General features: G+C 39.4%; 3 protein-coding genes and 1 pseudogene across 4 annotated transcripts; 1 reads left to right on the top strand and 3 right to left on the bottom strand.

Annotated features, from left to right (window-relative positions):
* Positions 1 to 11: 11 nt before the first annotated feature.
* Positions 12 to 5,165, top strand: LOC104701807 (SCY1-like protein 2 B). Of its 2 annotated transcripts, XM_010417548.3 has the most exons (14): positions 12 to 769; positions 896 to 1,000; positions 1,095 to 1,202; positions 1,295 to 1,477; positions 1,645 to 1,771; positions 1,869 to 1,930; positions 2,037 to 2,123; positions 2,221 to 2,307; positions 2,395 to 2,508; positions 2,867 to 2,995; positions 3,165 to 3,227; positions 3,370 to 3,531; positions 3,651 to 3,769; positions 3,876 to 5,165. In XM_010417548.3, the coding sequence occupies exons 1-14, from the start codon at positions 278 to 280 to the stop codon at positions 4,768 to 4,770; spliced, it is 2,733 nt and encodes a 910-aa protein (XP_010415850.2). In that variant the 5' UTR covers positions 12 to 277; the 3' UTR covers positions 4,771 to 5,165. The 2 variants fall into 2 exon arrangements, with proteins under 2 accessions (XP_010415850.2, XP_087312928.1); XM_087456802.1 differs by lacking the exons at positions 12 to 769; positions 896 to 1,000 and having other exon boundaries at positions 1,167 to 1,202; positions 2,395 to 2,701.
* Positions 5,166 to 5,239: 74 nt separating this feature from the next.
* Positions 5,240 to 8,080, bottom strand: RLP12 (receptor like protein 12). Its single transcript, XM_010417547.2, has one exon. It carries the CDS (start codon positions 7,931 to 7,933, stop codon positions 5,423 to 5,425), a length of 2,511 nt encoding a protein of 836 aa, XP_010415849.1. The 5' UTR covers positions 7,934 to 8,080; the 3' UTR covers positions 5,240 to 5,422.
* Positions 8,081 to 9,092: 1,012 nt separating this feature from the next.
* LOC104704826 (receptor-like protein 30) lies at positions 9,093 to 11,531 on the bottom strand. The gene has a single exon (XM_019227115.2). It carries the CDS (start codon positions 11,151 to 11,153, stop codon positions 9,252 to 9,254), a length of 1,902 nt encoding a protein of 633 aa, XP_019082660.2. The 5' UTR covers positions 11,154 to 11,531; the 3' UTR covers positions 9,093 to 9,251.
* Positions 11,532 to 12,408: 877 nt separating this feature from the next.
* LOC104704825 (receptor-like protein 11) lies at positions 12,409 to 15,019 on the bottom strand (annotated as a pseudogene).
* Between the last annotated feature and the right edge of the window lie 2,530 nt (positions 15,020 to 17,549).

Genomic DNA, 17,549 nt, shown 5'->3' with positions numbered 1-17,549 from the left:
GTTGTGTTGTAATTAAGGAAAAAAAAAAAGAAAGAAAAAAACAAACAAAACAAGTTGCTCTCCAGAGAGGTGAGAGAAGTGGGGAGGAGGAAGAAGAAGACGATCTTTCAGATCCCAGACTTATGCTTCTCTTCCACAATCGTCTTCTTCCTCGATCTCGGTTAAATTACGCATTTACCACTTCGCTTTGGTTGTAGATCTCTCGTCGGATTACTTGTTTTCACGTCGTCGTCGACCGACAACAATTAGGATTAGATTTTTCCGATCCAGCAGAAAAATGTCGATAAACATGAAAACGTTTACTCAAGCTCTAGCGAGAACGGCTGCTGTGATTGAGAAGACGGTTCATACAACAGTTCAGGAAGTTACGGGGCCTAAGGCTCTTCAGGATTACGAGCTTCTCGATCAGATCGGTTCCGCTGGACCTGGCCTCGCTTGGAAGCTATACGCAGCTAAGGCGCGTGATTCCACGCGCTCACAGCAGTACCCGACGGTCTGTGTATGGATGCTTGATAAGCGTGCTTTGTCTGAGGCTCGTGTTCGAGCGGGGTTGTCTAAGGCAGCTGAAGATGCGTTTCTTGATTTGATTCGAGCTGATGCGGGGAAGCTTGTGCGGTTGAGGCATCCTGGTGTGGTTCATGTGGTGCAAGCGCTTGATGAGAATAAGAATGCTATGGCTTTAGTTACGGAACCGCTTTTTGCTTCTGTGGCTAATGCGCTTGGGAATGTTGAGAATGTGGCTAATGTGCCCAAAGATCTCAAGTCAATGGTTAGCTATTTATGTTCTCTGTTTAGCGTCATGTATCCGTTATGTCATGTTGCTTTGCTTTGATTTAACTCAATTTGAGTATTAATCTTGGATTTTCTAAAAATTGATTGTTTACAATTTGATCAGGAGATGAGCTTGTTGGAGGTGAAACATGGCCTGCTCCAGATTTCTGAGACACTGAACTTTCTCCACAATAACGCAAATCTCATACATCGAGCCATATCTCCAGAGGTTTGTTTTCCAAAATTCTTAGTCACATACTTGTCTTCTTAGAAGCTGTACTTATATGGTTTTCTTAACTTGTGGAATTGTAACTTTTCTGCAGAATGTTCTTATCACTTCGGCTGGTTCTTGGAAACTTGCTGGGTTTGGGTTTGCTATTTCGACAGCACAGGCTGGGAATTTGGATAATATGCAATCATTTCATTATTCTGTGAGTTAAAGCTCAAATTTATTACTACACGGCTGTGTTTCTGACGTATTCAACTCTACAAGCAAGATGATTTCTTTCATATGGCCGTGCAGGAATATGACGTCGAGGATTCAATACTGCCAGTCCAGCCATCCCTAAATTACACTGCACCTGAACTGATGCGCAGCAAAAGTCCTTCAGCTGGAGCTTCGTCGGACATTTTTAGTTTTGGATGCCTTGCCTACCATTTAGTTGCTCGGAAACCGTTGTTAGACTGCAATAACAATGTCAAGATGGTAACTCTTAAACCCGAGCTTGTTAGCTTTGATATTCAGATATATGCTGTCAGATACGTTTCGTCTCATGCTTTATGTCTTAGGAGTAGTTTTAGTTATTCATAAGTATAGTATTATACTTTTGGATTTTCCACGGTTGATAATGGTTATCTTGAAATTCCTTGCAGTACATGAACACGTTGAACTATATAACAAATGAATCTTTTTCATCTATACCCTCGGACTTGGTATCTGATTTGCAAAGGATGCTATCAACGAACGAGTCCTTTAGACCAACAGCATTAGATTTCACAGGTAAGTGGAAAAATCTTGACGAGGTTTCCTTATTTCTTGTGACAATTGTCTCTTTTTCTTGTTACTTACATCTTTAACTTGAACTATCACTCTGTAGGATCAAATTTTTTCCGAAGTGACGCTAGATTACGTGCTCTCCGTTTCCTTGATCATATGCTTGTACGTGTATATGCTTTCAATAATTGTTTCAGACAGACTGTACATAGATGAGAAAATGTATCTCCACATTTGATAACCTTTTCGGATCATTTTTCTCTTGATTCAGGAAAGAGATAACATGCAGAAGTCGGAGTTCTTAAAAGCATTATCAGATATGTGGAAAGATTTTGATTCCCGTGTATTACGGTATAAGGTAGTCACTTTACTGGCGTAGCCTGTGTCTTGATAAAAAGATTTGATGCTCAAATGATGTCTTGCTACAACTAAGCAAATCATGTTTTATGATGTAGGTGCTTCCACCTCTTTGTGGTGAACTTAGGAATTTGGTTTTGCAACCAATGATCTTGCCAATGGTTTTAACTATAGCAAAGTCTCAGGTAAGTCTGAGTGATAAGGAAAACTAAGTTTATCTAGAAATCACTGATTGAATGCTTGAAAGTTGAAACCTGAAATTACCTTTGCAGGATAGAACTGACTTTGAGCTGATAACACTTCCGGCTCTTGTTCCTGTTCTCAGTACTGCTTCAGGAGATACATTACTGCTGCTTGTAAAACATGCAGAGCTTATTATTAACAAGGTAAAGTTGATCAGTTGTATACATTACTGACTTATGTTTTTCTTAATCTGCACACGTTTGTTTCTGCTGAAGTTCTTCTGATTGGACACAGTAGGATGGAATAAAGGATGTATGTGTAAAATATGGTCCACTTTGACAACACAGCAGCTCGATATAATAGTCTTTTGTGCTGCCATAAACTGAATGCATGCAGGTCTAGTCAGATACATATTTGGTTGTAAGCTTCCACGTTGAAGTTAGACTGACTATTCTTTGTTTTGTATCCAGTTGTAAATATGCATTGAAATCAATATCCCTTTTTTCAAATGCATATAGGGTGAGATCCTTACTCGTCTTACGTTTATGTCAAAATTTTCAGACTGATAGTGAGCATCTTGTATCGTACGTCCTCCCTTTGCTTCTACGAGCCTACAATGATAACGATGTCCGCATTCAGGAGGAAGTTCTTAAAAGATCCACATCTGTTGCTAAGCAACTCGATGGGCAGGTGATGCTCAATGTTTTGTTTTAGTGTTATATTGGAATAATTTGTTTTCTCCCAAGAAGAGTAGAATCAACTTTTGATGTGGCTTTGTGGTTGTGCAGTGTAGTGTCGGTTAATAACGCTGGATGAGTTCTTTTAATTAACTTTTTTTTTCCGTTTTTTCTTTATGTAGGTTGTGAGGCAAGCAATTTTGCCTCGTGTTCATGGCTTGGCTCTCAAAACTACAGTTGCTGCGGTGTGTTATACTTTGTTAGATTATCTCAGCTCGAGTTTCTTCTAATGCCAGTGTCTTTAAGAGCTTGAGAAAGAAAGAGAAATATGAATTAACTGATTCCATCTTCTCATAAATAATTGACTTGAATGCACTTGTTGCGCAGGTCAGAGTAAATGCTTTGCTCTGCTTAGCAGAATTGGTGCAAACGCTTGATAAGCCTGCCGCTATCGAAATTCTGGAAACGATTCAACGGTGTACTGCCGTAGATCGTTCTGCACCCACCCTAATGTGTACCCTTGCTGTGGCAAACGCAATCCTCAAACAGGTAAGATTCAGGTCAAATTTTCTCTTTTATCTTTGAAGTTTGAATGTCTTGACTCTCCCTCGTTTCTATATGTGGTGCATTACATCTTATTATCTGCATTATTCATCTTTGTTCTCTAGTATGGAGTTGAATTCACAGCAGAACATGTGCTTACCCTGATAATGCCGCTGCTTACTGCCCAACAACTGAACGTCCAGCAGTTTGCTAAATATATGCTATTTGTCAAGAATATTCTCAGGTGTGCCTGTTGTTCTCAGCCAGTACTTCTGAATAGTGTTTTCACGTCAGTACCACAACATAATGTTGTTGTCTTTATTGTGATCTGTATTCTTCTCCTGGAACAGGAAAATAGAGGAAAAAAGAGGAGTTACAGTGAACGATTCCGGAGTCCCAGAGGTGAAACCGCATTCTGCTGCCAATGGAATCCAGTTTCAATCATCGACCCAAACACCTGAGAAAGTTGCTTCTGCAGTCAAGAGCAGTCCTGCATGGGATGAAGATTGGGGTTCACTGAGTAAAGATTCTGCTGTGGGAAATCCTGCTTCTTCTCGTCATAACACAAACCATCAGTTAAACAAATCCACAGATCAGACACAGCCATCAATCATGTCTACTACTCTTCCTAACAAGGCAACAACACCAACCACATGCCCTGCAGTAGACATCGAGTGGCCTCCAAGACAATCTTCAAGCCTCACCTCTCCAGCAACTGATGATAAAACACAACTAAACACAGGAACATCATCTACTCCGGGTTTCGATGAGTTAGATCCGTTTGCTAATTGGCATCCACGTCCCAACAATGGTACTTCTGTTGCTTCTACCGGACTCAAAAATGGCACTGCATCCAATTTTAGCACCAATTTACCAGGCGGCACCCATTTTCAGACAACTAACAATGACAACTGGGCATTCAGCAATGCCCCCTTGTCTTCGCTAAAACCACCCCAGCAAGGTAATCCAGGTATCTCTGCACATAATCAAGATCCAATCAACTCTTTCGGTGTACCAAAACAGAGCCAAGGAATGCAATCTTTTACGAGTGGTTCATACAATAACCAGAAGCCAGCAGACATCAGTTCCATATTCGGTTCAAGCAAAACCGAGCAGTCTTCAATGAAACTTGCACCACCACCTTCAGTAGCAATGGGAAGAGGAAGGGGGAGAGGTAGAGGTGGTACTGGCACATCTACCTCAAAGGCCAATGTTTCACAACCATCTCTATTGGATCTATTATGACCACAGTTCTCGGTTATGGACTTGTTGGTGTTGGTGTTTGGTCGTGCAGTAAAGAAAAGCATATACGCATATGGAGATTGTGCTGCGTTCTTTGTGATGCAGAGAAAAATTGTTCAGAAAAATGGAGATGTTATGTAAAAAAACATCTTCTGGGATTAGCTTCTTCCACCATATAAGCTTCACTACGGCTTCAGGCTGTTTTATGTCTTTCTCAAAATTGTGTAAATTTTTGTTTTGTTTTCTTACTTGCTCTCACCATTGCTTCATTCGTCACGCATTATATTATTTTACGGCGGCTACGCTATTTTCATGTATACGTTTTCTTTTTTTGGCAGTTCCTGGATCCTTCCATACATATGAAGTTTGATTATATTTTAAATGTCGGAATTTCTACATTTGTCCTTTTTAGCTTCTTTTTTACATTTGTATTTTTTAGCTTCTGTGGTAAGTTATACTACATAAGTGAGAATTGCTGAATACAACGTTTACATTTTCAAGCCGAGATATATACGTTTATTACATAAATAGAAAATATAAACAAATCACAAACGAGTCTTTTGGAAAACACACATGAAAATTTCAGTACAAACACGAACAAGACGTTACACAACATTTGCTTCACAAATGCTTAAAGAGACTACAAGAGATGGGTTTAACGAACACTTGTAATGACTAGTTTCTTTCGACCGAACTTTTCTGTGAACCAATTATGATTATGTGCAATGTAGATATGTCCAATCACCAATCCACAGAACACACCAGGTCCGTATGCTATTGCAGCTGCTACCCAGTTGAACATTTGTTCCTCAGCCTCTGACAATTCCTCGGGGAGCTGCGACGTAGGATTCAAGGCATGAGTATCTCTACAAATTTCTTCGAGACCGTAGAGTCTTGGGTTGTCCAAGAATGAAGAACATTTCTGCCTTTGAAATTGTGTGCCTCGTGGCACTGGACCTTGGAGAATGTTATGGGAGAAATTCATGTATGATAAAAAAGAGAGTGTACCAAGACCTAGAGGAATTTCGCCTGACAGCTTATTACGAGACAGGTCTAACGTCTCGAGTTTTGTCAAATTAGCCAAGATTCGTGGGATATCACTTGTGAAAGTGTTACCTGACAAGTTGAGAAGACGCAGTTCCTTCAATAAGCCAATGGACTCAGGGATTTTGCCATAAAATTTGTTTCCAGAAAAATCAATGGCTCTGAAGTCATGTCTGATCCGCTCAAAGCTCGTCTCAACTCCTTTATTCACCATATCCATCTCGTGATAATAGCTATCAGCATATCTCCCAAATTCTGCCATGTACTGGCCATTTTCTTCGGTTAATGTGGTCATTTCTTTCCAGTTGGAAAAATAGTGAGGTGGGATGGTTCCAGTGAAGCCATTTTGTGATATATCGATGACTCTTAAACTCTGAAACCCGATAGACACGTGGCCATGATACAACGGCCCATAGAACTCGTTTGATCTGAGGTTGAGAACATGTAATGATGGTAGAGATCCCAACCATGATGGAAACATGTCCTTGATTTTGTTGCTCTCCACATTCACAAGTTCAAGGTCATTGCAATTGATCAAAGACTTTGGAAACTTTCCCTCCAGCTGGTTGTGACTAACGTCCAGTGATACTATCTTGGTAACACCTGAAAATATATCTGGAAAGGTTCCACTGAAGTTGTTGTTCCCCAAGATTAGCTCTTTAATAGAACCACTAAAGTTCTTTATACATGAAGGAATCGAGCCGCTGAAGAGGTTGTTGGACAAATCTAGAAAGCCTAACCATCTAAGCTTGCAGATCATATAAGGAAATGGTCCTTGGAATGAATTCGAATTCAGATCCAACTCTCCAATTAGTGCTTCTTGTGAAGAGTTTTCAAAACTGGTGAAAAAATTGTGAGAAAGCATCAATGTATCCAATCTCCATAAGCAACCTGGTACTTCACCTTCCAACTCGTTGTTGGAAAGATCAAGATGAAGGAGGTTGGTTAGCTTTGATATAGATCCAGAGATTGGTCCAGTTAAATTGTTGTGGCTAAGATCTAGCTCTTCAAGGTTGAGAAATTTAAATGTAGATTCGGGGATTAGGCCATCGAATTTGTTACGAGCAAGGATTAGGGTTTGAAGCTTAGCTGATGAAGATGTATTTGCAAACTCTATAGGTCCTGTAAATTGGTTTCCTGCCAAATAAACATCTTGTAACGAAGGAATCAAGAACAAAGATTTAGGAAAAGGCCCGCTAAATGAGTTTTGAGAAACATCAAAGTACTCCAAGTTTTGGAATCCACTCATGTCAAACGGAAACGTGGATGTGAAGTTATTAGAGCTAAGGCTAAATTCAGAAAGCTTAGTTAAATTGGCTAACGAAATAGGAAGAGGGCCACTTAAGCTATTGTTCTCAAACGACATGACTCTTAGTTCGTTTAGATTTCCGATGGAGACCGGAACTTCACCTACCAAATGATTATTGAAAAGCCTAAGATGTAAGAGATTAGAAAGGTTTCCTAGTGAAGAAGGAATCTCTCCTACGAGACCGTTGGACCCAAGGCTAAGGTTTCTTAGCTGGTTTAGATTTCCTATTGAAGCTGGAATCTCACCGACCAAACTATTAGAAGAGAGCTCAAGATTTATGAGACGAGAAAGGTTTCCTAGTGAAGAAGGAATCTCTCCTGTAAGATCGTTAGCCATAAGGTTAAGGGATCTTAGCTGGTTTAGATTGCCGATTGAAGCCGGAATCTCTCCTACCAAGTTATTAAAGAAAAGGTTAACAAGTGTGAGGCGAGAAAGGTTTCCTAGTGAAGAAGGAATCTCTCCGTGGAGATTGCAATTCATAAGGTCTAGGTGACTAAGATGTTGGAGTCTAAAAAGGCTACTGTTGGTTTTCAAAGATCCGAGGAGAACGGTGCTACTAAGATCGAGTGATATCACCTGGCCAGATTTAACGCTGCACGTGACACCCTTCCATGAACAGCAATCAGTGCTCTTATTCCACGGGATTGGTTTTGAATCATAAATTGGAAACTCGTCTCTGAATTCCAAAAGAGCATCCCTTTGGTCCAGATGGCATAAGTGGAGCGACGTAGAAGCTAGAGTCTGTACAAAGAGGGAGGAAAAGATGATAATAACAACTGAAATCCAATTAAAACAATGGCTTCGGATCATCATATATCTTTCTTTTTTGAGTTTGAGTTGTTAGTAAAGGATTGTGTGTTTCATTGACTCTCTCTTCAAGGAGAAGAAGAAGAAGAAGAAGAAAAACTTCCTTAGAGTTGGTGGGAATGTGAGTTAGCAAGTTTTGCGTCAACTCGTTTAAGATTCGGTTCTGATTTGTCGTCTATGAATCACTTAACATGTGCCTTTTGTCCAAAAAAAGCAAATAAAATAAAATTACTTTTGCTACTTGTCGCAACAATCCACGTAATAAAATTACGTAAACCATTGACTCAATTTTAATAGTCCCAACTTGCATTCCGCATATCAACTTTTACCACAAGCTTAGCCAATCTTTCGTCCATGAACTGTTTTCTAACAATGAATCATTATGACATTTAGAATCGGATTTTGAATTTTTGATTAAGAACATGGCTTTGAAACTGAAAATATTTAAGACTTTACATTAATATTTAATTAATCGAACCATTCATACATTAAAAAAAAAAAAAGAGTTCTCTTAAACTGTCGGAATGATCGTTCCATTAGTCTTTTTATAATAGCACGAGTAACGTCTGTTGACGGTGCTGCCGAGCGACCGTTTAAACCCACACAATCAATATATGCCATGAATCATGAACTGTCGTTATATGTATAGTCATGATATATTATCAAATACCACTATTTTAAAACGTTTCTTACATAAAGAAAATTACTAATAAACACAAAAGTGTCTTTTGGAGAACACACGTGACTAATTCGAAAATGAACAAGACGTTTACACAACATACAACATGTGTTTAATTAACCATTGTTTAGAGAAACTGCAAGAGATGGGCTTAACGAGCGCTTGCTTGTGGTGACTCTGAATTTTCTTCGACCAAAATTTTCAGCGAACCATCCATGATTGCGTGAAGTGAAGATGTATCCGATCACCAAACCGCAAAATACACCAGGTCCATAAGCTATTGCAGCTGTTTTCCAGTTGAACATTTGTTCCTCTTCGTCTGACAACTCCTCGGATATCTGTTGTGATGTAGGATTCAAGGCATGAGTTTCTCTACAAATTTCTTCAAGACCGTAGAGTCTTTGTATAGTTACGATCATAAAGTCAACTAAATTTATATTTTGTAAGAATTGCAGAACAAAACGTATACATTTTCAAGCCAAGATATATCGACTACCACCAGACGTTTTATTACATACATAGGAATTACATACAAACAAACACAAACGAGTCTTTTGGAGAACATACACATGAAAATTTCAGTACAAACACGAACAAGACGTTACACAACATCACAAATGCTTAAAGAGACTACAAGAGATGGGTTTAACGGACACTTGTAAGGACTAGTTTCTTTCGACCGAACTTTTCTGTGAACCAATCATGATTATGTGAAGTGTAGATATATCCAAACACCAATCCACAGTACACACCAGGTCCGTATGCTATTGCAGCTGCTACCCAGTTGAACATTTGTTCCTCAGCCTCTGACAATTCCTCAGGTAGCTGCGATGTAGGATTCAAGGCATGAGTTTCTCTACAAATTTCTTCAAGACCGTAGAGTCTTGGGTTGTCCAAGAATGAAGAACATTTCTGCCTTTGGAACTGTGTGCCTCGTGGCACAGGACCTTGGAGAAGGTTATGGGAGAAGTTCAGGTATGACAGAAAAGAGAGTTTACCAAGACCTTGAGGGATTTCGCCTGACAGCTTATTACGAGATAGGTCTAACGTCTCGAGCTTTGTCAGATTAGCCAAGATTCGTGGGATATCGCTTGTGAAAGCGTTACCTGACAAGTTGAGAAGACGCAGTTCCTTCAATAAGCCAATGGACTGATCAGGGATGTTACCATAAATTTTGTTTCCAGAAAAATCAATGGCTCTGAAGTCATGTCGGATCCGCTCAAAGCTCATCTCTACTCCTTTGTTTACCATTTCCATCGAGTTATAGACCGTAGAATTCAAGAAATCATTCATATACTGGTCATATCGGTCATTTTCTTCGGTTAGTGTGGTCATTGCATCCCAGTTGGAAAAATAGTAAGGTGGAAGAGTTCCAGTGAAGCCAATGTGTGATATATCGATGACCCTTAAACTCTGAAACCCGATAGACACTTGGCCATGATACAACGGCCCATAGAACTCGTTTGATCCGAGTTTGAGAACATGTAATGATGGCAGAGCTTCCAACCAAGATGGAAACTTGTCCTTGATTTTGTTGCTCTCCACATTCACAAGTTTCAGAGCTGTGCAATTGACTAAGGATTTTGGAAACTTTCCCCACAGCTGGTTGCGACTAATGTCCAATGACTGAAGTTGGAGAGCATCAGAAAATATATCTGGAAGAGTTCCACTGAAATTGTTGTTCCTCAGATTTAGGTCTACAAGATAAACAAGATTCCTTAAACATGTAGGTAACGAGCCGCTGAAGAGATTGTTGGACAAATCTAATAAGCGTAGCCATCTAAGATTACATATCCAAAGAGGGAACGGTCCTCGTAATAAATTCGAATGTGAGACCAACGACTGCCTTTGTATTATTACGTCGGAATACTTTTCAACACTGGTGAAAGAATTGTGAGCAAGAGCCACCTCCATAATTTTCCATAAGTAAGCTGGTACTTCACCTTCCAACTTGTTGTTGGATACATCAATCTCATGGAGGTTGACTAACTTTGATAGAGATCTAGGGATTGACCCAGTGAAACTGTTGTGGTTAAGATATAACCGTCTAAGGTTGGGAAATTTTGACAAGGATCTCGGGATTGGGCCATCTAATCTGTTACGATCAAGGCTCAAAAAGTAAAGATTAGAGGATGAGGATGTATTGGAAAACTCTACAAGTCCTGTAAATTGGTTTTCTGACAAATGAACATCTTTTAAGGAAGGAATCAAGAACAAAGATTTAGGGAAAGGTCCGGTAAAGGAGTTTTGAGAAACATCAAAGTACTCCAAGTTGTGGAATCCACTCATGTCGTCAAATGGAAACGTGGATTTGTAGTTATTAGAGCTGAGACTAAATTCAGAAAGCTTAGTTAAATTGGTTAATGAAATAGTAGGAATATTTCCACTTAAGTTGTTCTCATCAAGCGACACGACTCTGAGGTCGTTTAGATATCCGATGGAAGCCGGGATTTTACCTACCAAATGATTTTGAGAAAGCTCAAGATGTAAGAGACGAGAAAGGTTTCCTAGTGAAGAAGGAATCTCTCTTCGGAGATTGCAATGCATAAGGTTTAGGTGACGAAGAGATTGGAGTTTAAAAAGGCTACTGTTAGTTTTCAAAGAGCCATTGAGAGAGGTGAAACTAAGGTCGAGTGATATCACCTGGCCAGATTTATCGCTGCACGTTACACCCTTCCAAGAACAGCAATCACTGCTCTTATTCCACGGACTTGGTTTAGACTCATCAACTGGAAACTCGTGTCTGAACTCCAAAAGAGCATCCCTCTGATCTTGGCGGCAAAAGCGAAGCGTAGGAGAAGCAAGACTGTGGAAAAGGAGGGAGAAATAGATGGTAATAAAACCAGAAACCCAAGACCAACTGTTTCCGGATCACCACCATATCTTTTTTTTTTTTTTTTTTTTTTTAAGTTTGTGTTGTAAGAAAGGGTTAGGGTATGCTTCATTGGCTCTTCTGCTTTAAGAAGAAGAGACTCTTTAGTGGGGATGTAAACTTAATAAGTCTTGCGTCAACGGTTGACTTTACACAATATGTCTTCCACTCCACATAAATCCCCTCCAAAGTCCAAATATCTCTTAATTAATGTTGTTGACCTCCATGACGGTGCTTCGTTTCTTCTTCATAGATATTTGGAAGTCTTCTCTTCCACAACTCTTATCGTAGAGAAGACGAGAAATATATATTACTCTATGAAGAGAAGACCCGTACACAATATTTGTAAGTCTTCTCTTCCACGAGTTTACCGGTTTTTAGCAGGTTTTTCTGTTTTTTTTTGCGGATTTTTAGTTATCCGGTTTATCCGGTTTTTAGAGGTAATCTGGATTGGAATGTCTACTAGATCGCAGTTGGATCGGTCTGTGTTTAAAATTATTAAAGAAACGAAATAACACAGTTCCGAAACTAATTTGATTGTTCGACGATAGATTAATGTTTCATAAAGACTAATGATTTGATAATTATGGAAATTACTTGAAATGATGGATTGATGATAAATCGTAGAATAATTTAAAACCAATAATTATAAGATTTGTTGAAATTTTTATAAATTTAAGGTAAACAATATTTAAAAGTGATTAAAAACAAATAAGAATATATCTAAGCTAAACAACAAACAGGATTTTTAAAACCACACATTCCTAACGTTGTAAAAGAAACAAAATTAGGGCTGGCTCTACCTAAATATTAACATATGTGATGATTCATCACTGTCACTATTTGTATAGTCAAATTAGTCATGATCATAAAGCTCCGCAAAGAACAAGACAATCGATATTTGAAAGCAGCACACTGCACACTAGGAACTAGAAAACACAACGTATACATTTTTTAGCCAAGAGATATATCGAATACCACCAAAGACGTTTATTACATAACCATAAAACAGAAAAGTACAAACATATATATATACCAGTATATTGGTGAATACCCCTGGCAAATTGAGTACGAACAGGAACAAGACGTTGGACAACATATGCGTCACAAATACTTAGAGAGAGAGAGAGAGAAACGGCAAGAGATGGGCTTAACGAGCACTTGTGGTGACTCTGAGTTTTTATCGACCAAACTTTTTAGCAAACCATTCATGATTGTGTGAAGTAAAGATGTATCCGATCACCAAACCACAAAATACACCAGGTCCATAGGCTATTGCTGCTGCTACTCGGTTAAACATTTTTTCTTCCTTGTCTGACAACTCCTCTTGCTGCTGTGATGTAGGATTCCGAACATGAGTTTCTCCACAGATATCTTCAAGACCGTAGAGTCCATGGTTGTCCAAGAATGAAGAACATTCCTGTCTTTGAAACTGTGTGCCTCGTGGCACTGGACCTTGGAGAAAGTTATGGGAAAAGTTCATGTATGATAGAAAGGAGAGTTTACCAAGGTCTTGTGGGATTTGACCTGACAGCTTGTTACATGATAGGTCTAACGTCTCGAGCTTTGTCAGATTTGCCAAGAATCGTGGGATATCGCTTGTGAATGCGTTACCTGAAAAATTGAGAATACGCAGTTCCTCCAAAGAACCAATGGATTCAGGTATTTTGCCATAAATTCTGTTTTCCGAAAAGTCAATGGCTATGAAGTCTTGTCGGATCCGCTCAAAACTCATGGCTACTCCTTTATTCACCATTTCCATCGAGCGATAGATAAGAGAAAAATTCTGAATATCTTCGATGTACTCATAACTTCCATTGACTAACGTAGCCATTTCATGCCAACTAGAAAAATAGTGAGGTGGGAGTGTTCCACTAAAGTCGTTGTGTGATATATCGATGATTCTTAAACCATGAAACCCAATGGACATGTTGTGATGATACAGTGGCCCATAAAACTCGTTCGACTTAAGGATGAGGACATGTAAAGATGGTAGCGATCCCAACCAAGTTGGAAACTTGTCCTTGATTTTGTTGCTTTCAACATTCACAAATTGTAGGGCTTTGCAGTTGATCAAAGACTTTGGAAACTTCCCCTCCAGCTGGTTGCGACTAACGTCCAATGAATGTAAGTTTGTAGCATTGGCAAACATATCTGGAAGACTTCCGCTGAAGTTGTTGTTCCGAAGTATTAGCCCAGTAAGTTGGAAGTTTCGTAAACACGAAGGAATCGAGCCGTTGAATAGATTGTTCGACAAATCTAAGAAGCCTAACCCTTTCACCTTGCAGATCCAAAGAGGAAATGACCCTCAGAATGAATTGGAACTCAGATCCAACACTTGGATTAGTGTTTCTTTTGAAGATGGTTTTTCCAAACTGCTGAAAGAATTGTGTGAAAGCATCGCTGACGACAATCCCCAAACCCAACTTGGTACTTCACCTTCCAACTTGTTGTTGGAAACCCCAAAAATACGGAGGCTAACTAGCTTTGACATAGATGTTGGGATAGTCCCACTGATATTGTTGTGAGCAACATCTAATAATACGAGGTTTATAAATTTGGATATGGATTCTGGGATTGAGCCATCTAATCTGTTTTGAGAAAGGACTATATTTTGAAGCTTAGATGATGAAGATATATTATTAGCAAACTCTATAGGTCCTGTGAATTGGTTTCTATCCATATAAACCAATGTTAGTGAAGGGATCGAGAACAAAGATTTAGGGAAAGGCCCGGCAAATGAGTTTGCACTAACTGAAAAAGTCACCAAGTTGTGTAACCCACTCATATCAGATGGAAGTGATGTGAAGTTATTAGAGTAGATGCTAAAAGCGGAAAGCTTCGTTAAATTAGCAAATGAATTAGGAATGTTGCCACTTAAGCTGTTACTGTCAAGTGACATGGCTCTTAGTTCGTTTAGGTTTCCAATGGAAGTTGGAACTTCACCTACCAAATGATTACCCCAAAGATCAAGATCTAAGAGAAAAGATAGGTTTCCTAGTGCAGAAGGAATTTCTCCTATGAGATTGTTAGCTCCAAGGTTAAGGTTTCTTAGTTGGTATAGATTGCCTATTGAAGACGGAATCTCACCGACCAATCTATTAGAAGAAAGCTCAAGATTAATGAGACGAGAAAGATTTCCTAGTGAAGAAGGAATCTCTCCTTGGAGATTGCAACCAGAAAGGTCTAGGCTACTAAGAGATTTGAGTCTAAAAAGACTACTGTCAGTTTTCAAAGAGCTGTTAAGAAGAGTTGTATGAAGGTCGAGTGATATCACCTGGCCAAATTGATCATTGCACTTGACACCCTCCCAAAAACAGCAATCAGTGTTCTTGTTCCACCGACTTGGTTTAGACTCAAAGATCGGAAACTCGTCTCTGAATTTCAAAAGAGCATCCCTCTGGTCGTGGCGGCATAAGTGGAGCGAAGGAGAAGCAAGAGAGTGTATAAGGAGGGAAAAATAAATTGTAATAATACAAGAAACACAATAACAATGGCTTCGAGTCATTATATCTATCTTTTGATGAGCTTTTGTGTTGTAAGTGATGGGTTATTTTGCGCTTCATTGGTTCTCTTTAAAACGGAGAAGTGAAACCCCTTTACGGGGATGTTCCTTAGCTAGCTAGACTTGCGTCAAGTCGTGAAATCGGTTGATTTGTTCAAGTCTTCTTCAAATTGTACCATTTGTCTCACAATCTCCCCGTAAAATATGCTCGAGAGAGAGAGAGAGAGGTCTTGTGAAGGAATCAGCCAAACTCCAAAAATAAAATAAAAAATAGTCGTCCTACTTTGTAATCTTTTGCTGTGAAAACGACAAAACAAACAAAAGTCAAAGAGTGTTGCGTGTTTGATGAAATCGTAAGAGAAAGTTCCAAACTAGCTTTTTCAATATTACGATTCATATTAGTAACTTCATAACCCTATCTCATTAAACCCTGTGTATTAGTCGAGTACTTTCTTGATTAATTACCACTTTAATGTGTTGTGTGACATGTATAAAGACTGAAGCTCAAAACGACACTGTTTCAAGAACAGGCCTGAAGCCGAAGCCCAGCTCAAGCCTAACAAAGTCCAATTCCATTTCTGTGCAACGGCTATCTGCAAAAGACAGGAAAGAGATTAACACAATAAGTACAGTCTTAAAATGGTACGGAGGTGACGACGTGGAATCGTTTTGAGCTCCTACAATTGTGTGATGATAGAGATGCCACGTGAGAGTGCAGCTGGAACACTCCAGAAGACTCTAGAGTTTAGGTTAACTCTTTGTATCTCTATAAATATGAATAGTAAGTGTAATAGCAGAAAAGATAGAGAAAATAAGAAAAGAACAAAACTTTTTATTTCTCCTTCATTTCTTTCATGGTATCAGAGCCATGGATGGAACCATGGAACTCTATTCTTCTCCTTCGTTACATATCTCAAACTGTGTTACCATCAAGCTCACTGAGCAGAACTATATGATTTAGAAATCACAGTTTGACTCGTTCCTGAGGACACAAGCCTTGCTAGGGTTTGTAAATGGAGTTGTCAAGCCACCGCGAGAAACGATTCCCATCTGCAACAACACCGAGGGTAAAGTTGAGGAGATCTCTAACCCTGACTTTGAACTCTGGTCCAGATCTGACCAAGTTGTCAAAGCATGGCTACTTGGATCTATGAGTGAGAATGTTTTAAGACTGGTGGTTGGCTGCTCTACTGCACAAGAGGTATGAAACACTCTGGTTTCTCATTTCAATCGCACCTCATCTTCTAGGTTGTTTGAGTTACAGAGGCGTCTCCAAAACGCTGAAAAACTAGAGAAGAACATGTCTGATTATCTTAGGGGAATTAAAGATATATGTGATAAACTTGCCTCTATTGGAGACCCTGTTAGTGAAAAGATGAAGATTTTTGCTGCTTTAAGAGGTTTAGGTCGTGAGTATGAACCGATAATCACGGTTATTGAAGACTCTATGGATAGAAAACCTGAACCCACTTATGAAAGTGTGATCTCTCGCTTGACTGGCTTTGATGACCGCTTGCAAAGTTACACTGTCTCCTCTGATGTTTCTCCACATTTGGCCTTTAATAGCATGAGAAACACAAGCTCTCAGTATCGAGGAAGAGGAAACAGAGGCAGAGGACGTGGTAACTACTCAACTCGAGGAAGAGGTTTTCATCAACAGTTCTCCTCTGCAAATCCTTCCACTATTTCAAGTGACAAGCCCGTTTGTCAGATCGGTAGCAAGAGAGGTCACAATGCAATTGATTGTTGGTATCGATTTGATGAAGAGTACTCAAAGCCTAACAATGTGGCGTCTGCTTTTTCTGCTCTGCATATCAGTGATGTAACCGATGATAATGGCTGGTATCCAGATTCTGGTGCAACGGCTCACATCACCAACACAACTCAGCGTCTGCAGAGGGTTCAACCGTATTTTGGCAATGATGTTGTGATGGCAAGTGATGGTAACTACCTTCCCATCACTCACACTGGCTCTTCAAATCTTCCATCAACTTCAGGTAATCTTCCTTTAAATGATGTTCTGGTTTGTCCTGGAATAGCAAAATCACTTTTGTCAGTCTCAAAGCTAACAAAAGACTATCCATGTGCTGTTACTTTTGATTTTGATGATGTTGTTGTGAAGGACAAGGAAACATACAAACTCCTGACAAAGGGAAAGGAAAGTGATGGTCTCTATAAGCTGGAGGATAAAAAGCTTCAGACGTTCTACTCTACCAGACAAATCAAAACCTCCGATGAAATCTGGCATCAAAGATTGGGACACCCTAATGCTCAAGTCCTCCAACTTTTATCTACCAATAAGGCGATTCAAGTCAATAAAAGTACCAGCAAGGTGTGTGAATCATGTCGGCTTGGAAAGAGTTCGAAACTGTCATTTATTTCTTCTATTTCTCATGCTTCTAGACCACTAGAGAGAGTTCATTGTGATCTCTGGGGTCCCTCTCCTGTTTTCTCTGTTCAAGGATTCAGGTTCAATGTAATTTTCATTGAAAATTTTTCAAGATATTGTTGGTTTTATCCACTCAAGAAAAAGTCTGATTTTTGTGCTATTTTCATCAAGTATCAG

The sequence above is a fragment of the Camelina sativa genome, chromosome 7, assembly GCF_030686135.1.
Source record: "Camelina sativa cultivar CO46 ecotype springtype chromosome 7, ASM3068613v1".
NCBI classification, from domain to species: domain Eukaryota; kingdom Viridiplantae; phylum Streptophyta; class Magnoliopsida; order Brassicales; family Brassicaceae; genus Camelina; species Camelina sativa.
This window is presented reverse-complemented; position numbering and strand designations above follow the sequence as displayed.